This window comes from Lontra canadensis, unplaced genomic scaffold, assembly GCF_010015895.1.
Source record: "Lontra canadensis isolate GAN:19392208 unplaced genomic scaffold, GSC_riverotter_1.0 scaffold73, whole genome shotgun sequence".
In the NCBI taxonomy this organism is placed as follows: domain Eukaryota; kingdom Metazoa; phylum Chordata; class Mammalia; order Carnivora; family Mustelidae; genus Lontra; species Lontra canadensis.
Window position 1 is genome coordinate 2,609,899 of NW_022631067.1, and position 14,686 is coordinate 2,624,584.

The following is a 14,686-nucleotide window of genomic DNA, read 5'->3' on the forward strand; positions in this document are numbered from 1 at the left end:
CGAGCGGGCAGACACCCTCACTTCCTCCGAGCGTGGGGTTTGCTGGGAGCCCCCCGCGGGGCTGCGGTCTCCGGCCCTGCCTCCCACGCACCGTGCTTAGTCAGAGATGCTCATGTCACAAGTTCAGTTTGGTTCTCAAAGGTTTCATGCTAATTTGTTTTCTTGCCAAGAATGTATCAACACTTGGGGTTGTTTTCAAATGAGAACAGAAATCTTTTCTAAGTCCAAAAAGTAGTAAGGATATTTGGTTTCCATGTTTTCCATGATTGAACAGAGCAGAAATGTTATTTTATTGAGCTAAATTCTCCTTTCCATTGGGTTCACAGTGGAGAATTAGTTTCACATCCCTAACATTTATCAGAACAAGACGGTGATGATAGTAATTAGACAGATGCAGACGAGAGCCCGAGGACGGCGAGCTCCTTGGAGGTTCATGTCCTTACGTCCGTAATGCCAGGCATGGCTCTGGGAGTTCAGAAATGGTGCACAAATGTAAGCTTTTAAGAAATGCAACATCTGGCCTCCATTTTGCTAATAATTTTTAAATTCAGTGCACACTTCCTGAGGGATAGATTTTATTAAAGAAGTGTGTAAAGTCAGAGAGACATGGCTCAATGCCTTTTGCACAAACAGAACACACCCACCCAACAGAAGCCTGGAAATGCCCCAGTCCCCCTTCCCCTCACAGCCCCCGAGGTTAGCCAATAGTTTCCAGCTTTGTACAGACAGAGGCAGCCGGCTTGCCCTGTTGTGCCTGGCTTAGGTCTGCACAGGGTCGTGTGTGTGTGTGTGTGTGTGTGTGTGACACGACCGTGCTGGGGTCACCCGCCCTCAGTGGGCACAAGGCTCCGCTCCGTGAATATGTGTCTGTCCATTCCTCCGGTTGCTGTCTGGGCCACGGTGTGTAGTCCTGCTAGGAACCTTCCTGGATGTGCTTTGTTTTATGTTACCGATGTATGACAAAGAGTGAAAATTGTAAGTTCACAGCTCAGCGGACTTTTGTGGATGGAACCCCCCACCCATGTAGCCACTGCCCTCGTCAAGCAGGGACCAGCTCCCAGAAACCTCCCTCCGGACTTGGCCTCTGACCTCTCTCACCCTGGATAGTGGCACCTGTTCTCGGAGTCGGTGCAGGGGGACCGGACGTCACCGGCTTTTCAGCTTTAAGTTTAAGATTCTCGCCGGGCGGTCGTCTCCTGGCAGTGACGGTGTGTGGAGGTGTGGGGATGCACCGTGCAGAACCTCATGGCAGGAAGCAAACATTTAAGACAAGAATGGCCAAAAAGAGCATGTACGAGTTAAAATCACAAACAGGGTGGGAGTTAGGAGATGCTAATATTTATTACACTCTCTTTCTTCATGATGTTTTAAATCCCACAAAGAGTGTGAGAGCTCTTGGTGCTTTCCTTTGGGTCGTCCTCTTTGATGTACCGCATCGACCCTGTTCCGGGAATGACATGAAATGAAACTGGAATTGAGAAGATGGAGCTCTGGTGGCATGTGGCTCACATCAGTGTTTAATCAAGGTGGTGGCAGCAGTGACGGTGCGCGAGCATGTCTCCGGTGATGGCCCAGTGAGCACGTGCGCACCTGTGGGATGCGTGGCAGGCGTGCGGTCGGCTGGGAAAGCCCCCGAGACGCTGCCCAGTGGCTGTCCAGCGTCTGTCCCACTTGACAGACCCACTGGGTGGGGGCGGGAGCTGCGCATCTGGAAGGAAGCTCCATGTTTGGTTTCTTCACACTATTAATTTCTACCCAAGTAGCCCTGAAACACAGTCCTCTGTCTCCACATATTTCTTGAGCTGGGTAATTATTCCAAAGATTCCCTGAAGAAGTACTACAACCAGGAAGAAAACTGGGACGGTTGTATCACCAGAAAACTATTTTGACATTTTGCATAGCATGGGGAATGCACAAAGGAATTTGAAAGATAAGCTACTCAGACTTGGCAGGCCTCCACATGTCCCTATTTGGTGGGATGTGAAACACATAAAAATTGTTAAAGCAGCAATGTTAACGCTCCACCTTCCATCAGAAGCGGGGGAAAGTCGGGAAATCGAGCCCTTCCCCGCTCAGCTCCTTGCAGATGAGCCTTCCTGAAGGAGACATGTCCCAGTCAGCAGGTCAGCACGGGACGGCCTGCGTGTGGGCTCCTGCGCGCGCACCCGCACTCACCCACACACACTCGCGTGCACACACACGCGGACGGTGCAGCACTTGGCATCCTTTGGTGAAGTAAAAGGGCTCTCTCCGCACAGAATTAGCGAGCCTTCCCCCTTCCTGCGTTCCCACATGGAGCACTCACTTGAAGGTTGTTGAGAAGAGCTCCTCGTTGGTCTGAAGACCAGAGGAAGACCGGAAATAGGCTGCCTCTCGAGCTAAAGTCACTGACCCCCGTCATTCCCCTTCCCTCTTTGGCACTCGGCATATCCTAAATCTCTGGGAATTTTTAGAGCTCAACGTACATTACAGCATTAATGCTGATGGTTTGACTCTCTGGAAATCTTAAGTGGGGGCATGGAAGGAAATGTGTATAATATTAATTATTTTGTCAGGTCCTGAAAAGTACAAAGAGGCCGGAACAGACTGGAAACGACACTTGTTGTAGGGGCTGCTTTGTTGGACCTTTGGCATTCCCTTCACATTGTAATGTTAGTTTTTGCTTAAAGTAGCTCGGGGAGTTAGTGTGGACCTGTGCCTTGGCCACACTTCCCGGAGAGCTAATAATGGATTTTTCTCCACTGGAGGCAGCCTCTTACACTCCCATGGTAGGTCAGTGGCTGTAGGGTCTGCAGGGAGAGGCTAGAAGGACCATCAGGAGAGACGTGGTTCTCATTTGGTGCTTCTGCAGCATTGGGTGTAGACGTGATGTTCTCCCGCTGAGAGCTGTCTGGGGTTCTCTTCTCCCCACGGTCTGGGGACCCCGCTAGTGTTGGCCATGGATAGCCCACTTCTACAAGAGAGACCAAGATTCACAACTTTCTGACCTTTGGGGTCTTCAGCTACATGCCCCGTTTCATGTGGAGGACATCTCTGTGACCAGCTTCCTGGGCCGCGACCTTGTGGCTCGGGAGGAATGCTCAGGCTCGGCTTTAGGTTCTTGGAGTCCTCCAGGGAGGGGAAAGGCAGGAAGCAGGATGAGTCCTTCACAGAATGTACAAATTCTTCTGTTCTAGAATCTGGAACAGTTGGATCAGAGCTGGTTGATGGGGCCCAGAATGTTCCAGATGCTGGGAAGAATGAGCAGCCCTCCTGAGCTGCCTCAGATGTATGGACAGTAGGGAACCACCGGAGTTTGACGACCCTGCTCCTCTTTTTCTTTCACTGAGAGGTCCAGAGGCAGAATGCAATTTCTCGGGAAATTGTGACACTGTGATGTCTTTACCATGTAAGGTCACCGGTGACATTTTGAGTCTGAGTCACGTGTCGTTCGTGGGTCCGTTTAAACTTAGCAGTTCATGGTGGAGAGTTGAGATGTGCATCACTTAAGGCTCCTTACGTGAATCAAGTGAATTAGCGCTTTCAGAGACGTGCATGACACCCGGTGGAAAGGGAGCCTTCGAGCTCCACTGGGGTTCTTTTCAGCGGTGCCCCTTGAATCACAACTCGAATGCCTGTACGGGCCATGACAGGACAGCAATGCTAAGGACCAGGGTAGAGAGATTGCGAAGAGATTCAGGGGCCCCTGGCCTGCTTAGTCAGAGGAGCGTTTGACTCTTGATCCCGGGTTCGTGAGTTTAAGCCTCACGTTGGGTGTAGAGATTACTTAAATAAATAAGAACTTCTAAAGAAAGCAAAATAGATATTATTTAGCAAAGTAAACATGCATCTTATGATTTTTGTTAGTCTAAAAATGAGTTTTGTTTTTTTCCCAATAGGACCATTTACGTAAAATGCTAGGCCACCCAGAATGTGAAACAAAAATCATGGTCTAAAAATGCCCTTAGTTCTGAAAAGCAGACCATAATTTAGATATTATTAGAATGATCAATTCTTTGGAATTGTCTTATTGGGCCAGAATTGGTAATAAAATTTCCTACAAGAATAAAGCAGATAAGGAGCCATGAATGTCTTTTGCTTGGGATTTTTAAAAAAAAATTTTGCTTGATATACAATATAAGCTGGTGGGGGCATATAAGCACTCTGGGGGCAGGGTGAGGATCTTTTATTTCTGTGACAGAGCCTGTAATAAAGCCTCTAGTCCTTGATTTGTCATCCCAGATTGCTCCCAAAGTTGGCCGCGATCTGCAGCCTTGCCCAAGATAAAACTGGCCATTTGTTACACACACATGTGCGGTGGGCTTCTGTCGCAAAGGCACAAGAAGCAACTTGACCCCAACATCCACAGCCCTGGCCCTGTCACCTCTTATCTGGTGTCCCTTGCAATGAAAGCATTTGCTGAGAGCTTAAGGGAACGGCTCCAGGAAATTCATGTTTATAACTTCCCTCAAATTGAATGGAGATAAGCTTTTGAGATTTTAATCAGCATTTCAAAGAGAAAACCCAGAATCACCAAATAGCCATTTTGAGCTTCAGTTATGTGATTCTCGGCCTGCCCTGGAGTTTAGAAGAAACCTTACTGACCTGTAAAGTAGACGAGCCCGTCCTGCTTCAGGCTGTTCTTGGGTTCTGGCCAGCTGAGCCTGGGTGGTAGGTGGACGTTTCTTTCCTACCAGATAAATGAGTCTTAGCCTGGTTGATTTTTCCTTCTGGCATCTGTAGGAGTGGGATGGGGTTTAGCAGAGTTTAAAGAGCAGAGGCGTGTTCCTGAGCCTGGCTCAGGAGCAGGAGGAGAGCTGTAGGGCTGGGCCAAGGGGTGGCCTGACCCGGAGTCCCAGGGACTGGGATGCCTCGCCCGCCAGGTTTTCCTGGTCTGGGGGCCCACCCAGCAGCTCCAGGAGCCCCCCACTTCCCTGGCCAGGCCCGTAGTTGGCCGCAGTCTCCTATCTGGACTGGTAACGGAGGTAAGGCAGTCCTCTGCTGGGAGCTGCCCTCCCGGTGTGGCTGGATCATTCTGTACACTTGAATGGCCACCAGCGGCCGGGGAGCCATCGCTGTTTCCACTATTCTAAGACGTCTGTTGACTAATGCTTGAACCACCCTGGAGCTCCCGTATGTCTTCACGGTTGATACGAATCCTTGTTTCTTGAGTGCCCTGCTTTATTTCCCAGTGCAGCTCTTCCAGCCTCCACTCTGTCAGATGAAATATGGTCCGTATCAAGTGTGGTGGGACTCTGGGCCGGCCCCAAGTGCTCTCAGGGTCCCTGGGAGGGGTGCCTCCAAGTAAAGGCTGTGTGAAGCACTGGACGGGTGTTGTAATAGAGGCATATCACCCACCCTTGCAGGACCCCAGGTGGGGCGCAGCCAGCCCTCGGTGGGGGATGAGGCCGGAGATGGTGATGGTTGGGGCATGGTTCTTGGGTCACTGAGTACTTGGCTTTGGGCATTTTGGATGAACCTTCTGGAGCACAGGCTTAAGACTTTGACCTCCCCTCTTGGGAAAACACCCAGTGGTCACCAAAACCCAGATGGTGAAGCAAAACTGGGCACACGGCTTGATGTAGTTAGGAGATTAAGAGATGGCTTGCTGAAGTTGCCCCCAGTGGGAGCGAGGGAAAGAAACAGACCCATCATCTCTGTTTGGACTGTTGTCAACTGTCCCCATTTCCAAAATATAAAATTAATAACAGCTCACTGTCTTGGAGGCACTTGTTCAGATTTTCACTTTATGGAGTAAATATCTCCAGATGCTGTTGTTTTCCGCAGAAGATCTCCATGGCAGCGAGGCTAAGTCTTGAAGATATTGTTAAAAAAAATAGACTGCACGTGATGACTGTACCATTCATAGTGTTGTCTTATGTTTGAGAAACTATGATCACTTGAAGTGGAATTTAAATACACATTTCATCTCACACCAGATACACGGCCTCTAATAAAGCTCATTCACTCACTTACTCCTTGTCACGCCCCCTTATATTCTGTCTACGACCACTGTGTCTGTCTTCGTGTAAAATTTGGGTCTAAGAAAATTGTAACTGTACGTGGGCACCATCCTACTTTGATCTTTTAATGTGCTGGCAGTTTTACATTATGGAAGTTGGCGTCAACCTTATCTTAGTGTGTTATATTGAACCTCCAAAGTCAGATTTCACATCTGTGAAATGGGCATGGTAGCACGTACCTCAGTATGGCTGTTAGCTGGTCAGACAACACGAGAGGTGGTTGTTTGTAGCACCTGGTGGACTTTGGAACACATTAGTTCCCTTCCTCCCCAGCTATTTATTTATTTACTTATTATTTTAACAGGATGCTACTTTATATTTTATTTTTTTCATCATGATGAGTGCTTAATCCCCATGCCACACCCACCTCCCCTCTTGTAACTGTCAGTGCGCTCTCTATAGTTAAGAGTCTGATTCTTGGTTTCTCTTTCTCTCTCTCTCTTCCTTTTGCTCATTTGTTTCTTAAATGCAGTGGAATCATATGGTATTTGGATTTCTCTGACTGACCTGTTTCACTTAACATTGTACTAACTCCAGCCTCATTACTGCAAATGGCAAGATGTCATTCTTTCTTATGGCGGAGTACGATTCCGTGGTATGTGTATCTTGGATCTTCTCTATCCCTTCATCTATTGATGGACACTTGGGCTGTCTCCATAGTTTGGCTATTGTAAATAAGGCTGCTGTAAACATTGGGGTGCACGTGTCCCTTTGAATGACTGTTTTTGTATTTTTTGGATAAATACCCAGAAGTGGAGTTGGTGGATCATAGGGTAGTTCGAGTTTTAACTTTTTGAGGACCCTCCATACTGCATTCCAAAAGGGCTGCACCAGTCTTCATTCCCACCAACAGGGCACATGAGGGCTCCTTTTTCTCAACATTCTCCCAACACTTGTTGTTTCTTCTGTTTTGATTTTAGCCATTCTGACAGGAGAGGTGGCACCTCATTATGGTTTTGGTGTGCATTTCCCTGATGATGAATGGCGCTGAGCATCCTTCCATCTGTCCGTTGGCCGTCTGGATGTCTTCTTCGGAGAAATGTCTGTTCATATCTTCTGCCCATTTTTTTAGTTGGGTCATTTATTTTTTGGGTGCTGAGTTGAATCAGTTCTTTATATATTTTGTATACTAAGCCTTTATTGGATATGTCATTTGCAAATACCTTCCCCCATTCAGTATGTTGCCCTTTAGTTTTGTTGATTGTTTCCTTCACTGTGCAACTGTCCCAACAGTTTATTTTTGCTTGTATTTCCCCTGCTTCAGGAGAGAGAGCTAGAAAGATATTGCTACAGCCAATATCAGAGAAGTTACTGCCTGTGCTGACTTCTAGGATTTTTATGGTTTCAGGTCTCACATTTAGGTCTTTAATCCATTTTGAGTTATTTTTGTGTATGGTTTAAGAAAGTGTGGTTCAGTTTCATTCTTTTGCATGTGGCTTCCCAACACCATTTGTTGAAGAGACTGTCTTTTTCCATTGTATATTCATCCCTCCTTTGTCAAAGTTTAATTGACCATGTAATTGTGGGTTTATTTCTGGGCTTTCTATTCTATGCCATTGATCTATGTGTCTGTTTCTATGCCAATACCATACTGTTTTGATTACTACTGTTTCATAATATAACTAGAAGTCTGGAACTGTGATACCTCCAGTCTGTTTTTCTTTTTCAAGATTGCTTTGGTTATTTAAGGTCTTTTGTGGTTCCATATAAATTTTAGGATTGTTTGTTCTAGTTCTGTGAAAAATGCTATTGGTATTATGATAAGGATTGCACTGAATGTATAGATTGCTTTGGGTAGTATGGGTATTGTAACAATATTTGTTCTTCCAGTGCATGGGCATGGGATGTCTTTCCATTTCTTGTATCATCTTGAATTTCTTACATCAGTGGGTTTTTTTCTTTCCTATTTCATCAGTGTTTTATAGTTTTCAGAGAATGGGTCTTTCACCTCTGGTTAAGTTTATTTGTAGATATTTTATTGTTTTTGGTATAATTGTAAATGGGATTATTTTCTTAATTTCCCTTTCTGCTGCTTCATTATTAGTATATAGGAATTCAGCAGATTTTTGTACCTTGATTTTGTATCCTGAGACTTCACTGAATTCATTTATCAGTTCTAGCAGTTTTTTTGGTGAAGGCTTTAGGGTTTTCTATATATAGTATAATGTCATCTGCAAGTAGTGACAGTTCTATTTCTTCTTTACCAATCTGGATGTCTTTTATTTCTCAATATTGTCTGATTGCTGTGGCTAGGGCTTCCAGTACTATGTTGAATAAAAGTGGTGAGAGTGGGGGCGCCTGGGTGGCTCAGTGGGTTAAGCCTCTGCCTTCAGCTCAGGTCATGATCTCAGGGTCCTGGGATCGAGCCCCGCATCGGGCTCTCTGCTTAGCGGGGAGCCTGCTTCCTCCTCTCTCTCTGTCTGCCTCTCTGCCTACTTGTGATCTCTGTCTGTCAAATAAATAAATAAAATCTTAAAAAAAAAAAAAAGTGGTGAGAGTGGACATCCTTGTCTTGTTCCTGACCTTAGGAGGAAAGCTCTCAGTTTTCCCCTACTGAGTATGGTGTTGGCTGTGGGTTTTCCATATATGGCCTTTATTATGTTGGGTATGTTCCCTCTAGACCTACTTTGTCGAGGGTTTTTATTATGAATGGATGTAGTACTTTGTCAAGTGCTTTTTCTGCATCTGTTGAAATGTTCATATGGTTTTCATCCTTTCTCTTGTTGATGTGATGTATCATGTTGATTGATTTCGCGAGTATTGAACCACCCTTGCATCATGGGAGTAAATGCTACTGATTGTGTTGAATGATCTTTTTAATGTATTGTTGGATTTGGTTTGCTGATATTTTGTTGAGATTTTTGCATCCATGTTCATTATGGATATTGGTCTGTAGTTATCTCTTCTTTTGAGATATCTTTATGTGGTTTTGGTATCAGGGTGATGCTGGCCTCATTGGAATGAATTTGGAAATTTTCCTTCCTCTTGTATTTACTGGAATAGTTTGAGAAGAACAGGTATTAACTCTTTAAACGTTTGGTAGAATTTGCCTTTGAAACCATCTGGTTCTGGACATTTGTTTGTTAGGAGGTTTTTTTTGTTTTTGTTTTGTTTTGTTTTTTTTTTTTTTTTCACTGATTTCATTACTAGTAATTGGCCTGTTCAAATTTTCTATTTCTTCTTGCTTCAGTTTTGGTAGGTTGTATGTTTCTAGGAATTTATCCATTTCTTCTAAGTTGTCTGATTTGTTGGCATATAGGTTTTCATAATACTATGTTTATTGTATTTCTGTGGTGTTGGTTGTTATTTCTCTTCTTTTATTAGTAATTTTGCTTATTTGGGTCCTCCGACTCCCTCTCTCTTTCTTTTTTTTAAAAGGAGTCTGGCTAGAGGTTTATCAATGATCTTTTCAAAGAAGCAGCTCCTGGTTTCATTGATCTGACCTGTTAGATTTTAATTTCTCTATCATTTAGTTCTGTTCTGATCTTTATTATTTCCTTCCTTCTGCTGGGCTTAGGTTTTGTTTTTTCTTCTTCTTCTAACTCCTTTAGGTATAAGGCCAGGTCTTTTATTTGAGATTTTTCTCGCTTTTTGAGATAGGCATGTGTTGCTCTTAATCTCTTAGAACTGCTTTTGGTGCACCCCAGGGATTTTGGGCCATTGTGTTTTCATTTTCATTTGTTTCCTTGTACTTTTTAATTTCTTCTTTGATTTCTTGGTTGACCCATTTATTGTTCAGTAGCATGTTATTTAACGTCCATGTATCTGTGCTCTTTCAGATTTTCTCTTGTGGTTGATTTCTAGTTGCATGGCATTGTGGTCAGGAAAGATGCATAGTATGACTTCGACCTTGAATTTGTTGGAGCTGGTTTTGTGGCCTAACATGTGATCTATTCTGGAGAATGTTCCTTTTCTCCAGATTTTATTACATGCTTGGGTTCTTTTCATTCAAGCTTTAACTGAATGAAAAGTCTGTTCTTTAAGGTTGGGCTTAACATCAGCTCCTTCATTTATTTCTTCTTTGTACACATGTTTGTTGCATGCTTCTGTGTCCTTGGGAGTTCAAGGGACAAAGCATGGACTCTGCTCTCCTAGACCCTCAGTTTCCCTGGTCTCAGGTCTGAAAGTCCTAAATCAGAATCACAGCCTTACAAATACGGTTGATGTCCTATTAGAATCATCTCTAGGGAGGCAATTTCAAAAAGTATAAATGATGGCCTTCCCTTTGTGGACCAAGCAATACTTTGATTTGCTCTCCTCCGGGCTTGCTGTTTCATCTGTTAGGGCAAGAGAGAGGAGCCACGGGGCATATATGTGATAACCTCATTAGAGCAAATCCGATCTCATATTTTAAGGTCTTGCTCATAATAATAGGGTGGGACATCACCCATAAATGGATGAAGATGCCAAAATCATTTCAATTCAAAAAGTGACCTCAATTTGCAAGAGTTCTTCTATTTAAAGATGTTTTTTCTTCCTTCCAGGGTGGTTGTGCTGGCTCTGGCTGTGGGAAGTGTGACTGTCATGGAGTGAAGGGACAGAAGGTAAGTGGCCAAAGCTTAAGTTGTAACAGTTCGTTCTGAATTGTCATTAATATGGAGATCATTAGAAACAACATCAAATCTAACCCAATAATCAGCCATTTGTGCTAAAGCCTTATACTATTTTAGTAATTTCCCCAGAGTGATATAAAGAGGCAAAACCAGGCTTAATGTGGTGTCTAGGAAATCTCAACAGTGGTTCCCCAAAGATGCTGATGATTAGTGGCAATTAATATAGAAAAAGGGATTTGGTCTATTTTCTTTTTGGACTCAAGAAGGGATATGTGTATTGGCAGAAAATCTTTTGGGCCAATAATATTCCTTGGAATCCATGTGTCAGAATAAAACTTAGCATTTTTCTCAAAAAAGGAAAAGTTTCTATTGCACCTGAGGGCCTTTATTCAAATTAGTATTTTTTTTTAAAGATTTTATTTATTTATTTGACAGAGAGAGATCACAAGTAGGCAGAGAGAGAGAGAGGGAAGCAGGCTCCCTGCTGAGCAGAGAGCTCGATGTGGGACTCGATCCCAGGAGCCTGAGATCGTGATCCGAGCTGAAGGCAGAGGCTTTAACCACTAAGCCACCGAGGCGCCCCTCAAATTAGTATTTTAACCAATTTTTAATCCTTAACGCACTTGTCCAGATTTATTTATGAGAACAGTAAATAGTTCTTGTTCACCAAATGTCAAATTAAAATATTTTTTTTCTAAGCGAGTGCCCCGCCCCCTCCCGTTTGAGACCCATGGATCTGGATAAATCATTTTCATTGGAGGGCAATCGATGGGTGCATTTTAGTTTTTTTGTGAGAGCGGGTGCCTGCCTGGTTTTCCCCAGCGACAGTGCAGGATCCCAAAATTGACTGGAGAGGCCCCAGAAACCAGGTATGGCAGTGAGAGGGCACAGCCCAGTAGCCAGTCGGGCCAGGCTGTTGCAGGCGGGGCCCTGAGGCAGGTGGGGGGAGAGGAGAGCCCTGCTCTGCAGGCGTGGAGGGGGTCAGCCTGGCCAGGATGCTCCTTCCCTTGCTCATGGCCTGCTGGAGGCCCATCAGGTCTCAAGACTCACTCTTGAAATTCAGAGAAGTCTGTGCAGAAAATGTGTGTGTTGTTTTTGTTTTAGCCTCTTGCTAGAAGGTACCAACATTATTTTTTTAAAAAGATATGCTCCTAGTTGGTGACACCAGTATTATCCGGATCGTTTCGGAATAAATGCAGTACGTGAAAATACGCTGGCGTCTCTCCTTACTGGCCGTGTCAGCTCTAATTCACTTTCACGTTCTGTTCGTCTTCCTATTTGGCGAGCTTTCCCGGCTAGTTCCCCTGAGCACTCCTAGGACTGACTTTACAGTAGAGGCAAGTGTGGAAACACCACAGTCTCCCCCCACCCCTTTTGGTCTAACTTGAATTATACACATTGGCACACTGAGCTAACACAGAAATTCTTGAAACTATAAAAAGTAGGACCCGTGTCAACAAATGGGAAATGAAGGCCTGTGTCAACACCGCTGTGTTTTTCTTGTAACTGAAGGCATCAGGGCTCGGGGGGACAGGGGTCGTGTGACTCACTCTCAAAGACAACACGGTCCGTTCTGATGACTTTCCGGGCTCCCCTCTACCCCCCGCTGTCCAGCAGCTGCAGACCGTGGTGGCATCCCCCCATGGCTCTGGTTTTTCAGACTTCCTGTTCCGTGTGTGTGCTTTCTAGCCTGCTTCATTTTCATTTTTACCCCAAATCCACCCGTTAATATGTAAGCAGGTAGACTTCCCAGGTATTTTTGGCCGAGTTTAACACGCCTTGAGGATGGCTAGTCAGGGCCTTGGTTCAAGTATCACTAGAGGAGGCGGGGCCACATCTCAGTCCTGGGCATCATCTACACCCAACTGTACCAGCAGAAGGTCCGAAAACATTTCTTTTCAAACTGAGCGTTGAGGAAACACTTGTGGTGGCTGTTATGCTCAGGTGAGGCCGGGTCTGTGTTTCTCTTGACCAGGAACTGTGCTGTAGGGCCAGCCTCCCACTTGGGTGCTGGAAGGTCTAGGGAGTGTTGAGGATGAAGACACACCACTAGGCTGTGCTCCTTCCTTGGGATGAAGGCTCAGGCCACCCTCGCACTGTGACCAGCCAACCTGAGCCTTGACCTTGGAAAGCCCTGGTGCTCTTGTTGGGATTGGGTGGAAGGAGTAGAATTCTGCTTTCCCCCTTGCTAAGCCTCCGGAAGATTTCCCAGCAAGCAGACCAGACATCCGGGATCCAGGCCCTTCACAACCTTTCTAGGCTGACCCTGCTCTTTCAGCACCCAGTCTCCACCCACTTTGGATTTTTGACATTACTCTGAAAGAAAAATTATTTAAAATAAACTACCTGTAAGCTGTGGGTTAAGCCATTCTGAATTTGTGTTTTCAAAGACTGTAATTGTCAAATGGATTCAGAAGGCCTCTTGAAATCTAGGGGAATAGCCAAATGGTTTAGTATTATGTCTTTCAACAAGAAATGAGCTGTCTTCTCCTCTTGAGCAGAAATATCTCAGGTCCCGTGGTTCACACAGCATGGGTGACCAAGGAGGAGGTCCTTCACCCCATGGAAAGAGGACATTTTAAATTTCCATGAATTGTCTTGGAACTGATGTTAAAATAATCAGCACGATGGCCCGAGAGAGTGGAGCACAGCTGAGCTGGGATTTCAGACACAGGGCCCCCTCTTGTCCCTAGGTCAGAGAACAGACACATTTATTCTCGGCTGGCACATCAGTGAGGGAAACGGGTCCTTCTCCACTGCCCCCCGTTCTCAGAGCGAGGCCTGGGCACGCTGCTGGTCAGGTGCCAAAGCACAGTGAACCAGTGAAGCCCAGCCTGGTGGTTCGGGTTCCAGGCCTGCGTTCGAGCTCCTGCTGGGTGTCTGCGGTTCTCCCAGGAGTTACTCTGCTCTTCTTCAATGTCTACAAGTTAAATGAATTTTGACCTCTTTTTAAAAGTGGGCTAACCAGAGCCACATAACTCAGAAAGAGTCGGAGTTACCTAAGTGGGACAGAGGCTCAGCCGCCTCAGAAATGTGGAAATCCTGGTTTCTGAGACATGTCTTTTCCACATCTCCTTGAGGGACCCTTTCACGGATTGGCTGCTAGAATCCACCGATGGACACTGGAATGTCTCCAGGATCAGCTGCCATGTCACTTTTGGCGAAGTCCTGTTTTCCATGGAGATTCATGAGTGGAACTCCCTCTGTTCTCCAGATAGAAGGAAGTGTTAATGCAGCAGATCCGAGGTCGGGTTACGATCCTGTAGTTATCGATCTAACCCTGGGGGTCTTGCTCGGAGTCCAACAGTTGAACTCCCGAGGCCTTCACAGGACTTCAGGTCCTGGCTGAATTGTTTGTTTTCCCACTTCCCTGGCTGGCGCTCCCATCTTCAGATGTTTTCTCTTAGGTAATTAATTTGGTTTGTGCACAATGACTTTGTGTTCTTCCTGGGACCTTGGCGCTGTTGGGGATGTTATCTATTTAAACTGATTAGTGTTCTGAATGCTTGCTTATGCAGAAATAGCCAAAAGTTAAGCTCTTCTTTTGCTCGATAACCTGATTTTCTCAACTATGTGACATAGTAGGAGAGGCACCGGGTTCCCAAAAGTTACCGCTGTATGCTTGGGAATTGGCCATTTACATTTTGCCAAAATGGACTTTATGTAAGAGGTCCTTGAGGTATTTTCATCATGGGCGCCCATGCTAGTGGAAAGCTAGCATTCTGTTCTGCGGCGTTCAAAACAAGGAACTCCAAGTGAAATCAGAGAGGGGAGAGGTCTGCCTCTGAAGTAAATAACAAAGTTAATTAGGAGCAAATGATGGCACTGCAGGAGAAACAGTAGAAAGAACAAATGGTACGGTTGTCCCGACAGAGGAGTGGCCTGGAGGCCCAGAGCCCGGAAGATGAGGGACGAAGTAGGGTGCGGGCGCACTAGGTGTCCACTAATGGCCCCTGACTTGCTTGGGTGTAGGGTAGGATCACCTGTCACTCACGGGCAGAAGGACGCACACAGGATTTCAGCCCACGAATCCCAGAAAACGGCTCTCGTGGCCAGTCAGTGTATCCTAGAAAAGGCCCTAACAAAGTTACTCTGGGAAGGGACATTCCCAGCTACAGTCTTGGGAGCAGT

General features: G+C 45.6%; 1 protein-coding gene across 1 annotated transcript in view; it reads left to right on the forward strand.

Moving 5' to 3' along the window:
- The window catches only part of COL4A1 (collagen type IV alpha 1 chain), a 133,668-nt gene that overhangs the window by 47,652 nt on the left and 71,330 nt on the right, over positions 1 to 14,686 (forward strand). The window contains exon 2 of the mRNA XM_032881049.1: positions 10,487 to 10,546. Within this exon, the coding sequence (XP_032736940.1) occupies positions 10,487 to 10,546 (60 nt within the window). The remainder of the gene's footprint in view (positions 1 to 10,486; positions 10,547 to 14,686) is intronic.